The 325-nt window shown below is 83.1% G+C and overlaps 1 protein-coding gene across 2 annotated transcripts in view; it reads left to right on the top strand.

Moving 5' to 3' along the window:
• Positions 1-262: 262 nt before the first annotated feature.
• Positions 263-325, top strand: part of CAMSAP3 (calmodulin regulated spectrin associated protein family member 3) — a 20,535-nt gene continuing 20,472 nt past the window's right edge. For both annotated transcript variants that reach the window (XM_026455551.1, XM_026455550.1), the window contains exon 1: positions 263-311. In XM_026455551.1, coding sequence (XP_026311336.1) covers positions 263-311 — 49 coding nt within the window. The remainder of the gene's footprint in view (positions 312-325) is intronic.

The raw sequence follows: 325 nt of genomic DNA, 5'->3' as shown, positions 1-325 counted from the left end.
GGGCGCAGGGGCGCGCCAGGGTCCGGGTCCGGGTTCGGGGGCGGGGCGCACCTGGGCTCCTCCCCGGGGCGGGCCCGACGCAGCGTCGCCAGCGCAAGCGGCCGCACCTGGCTCAGCAGCAGCAGCGGCGGCGGCGGCGGCGGCGGCGACGGCGGCAGCGGCAGAGGCAGCAGCAGCGGGCCCGGCCCGGGGCGCGAGCGCGGCGCAGCTCAGCCCAGCCCAGTCCGAGCGCGGACCCGGCGCCCGCAGCCCCGGCGCCGCCATGGTGGAGGCGGCGCCCCCCGGGCCCGGGCCGCTGCGGAGGACCTTCCTGGTGCCCGAGATT

The sequence above is a fragment of the Piliocolobus tephrosceles genome, chromosome 21, assembly GCF_002776525.5.
Source record: "Piliocolobus tephrosceles isolate RC106 chromosome 21, ASM277652v3, whole genome shotgun sequence".
Taxonomy (NCBI): domain Eukaryota; kingdom Metazoa; phylum Chordata; class Mammalia; order Primates; family Cercopithecidae; genus Piliocolobus; species Piliocolobus tephrosceles.
This window is presented reverse-complemented; position numbering and strand designations above follow the sequence as displayed.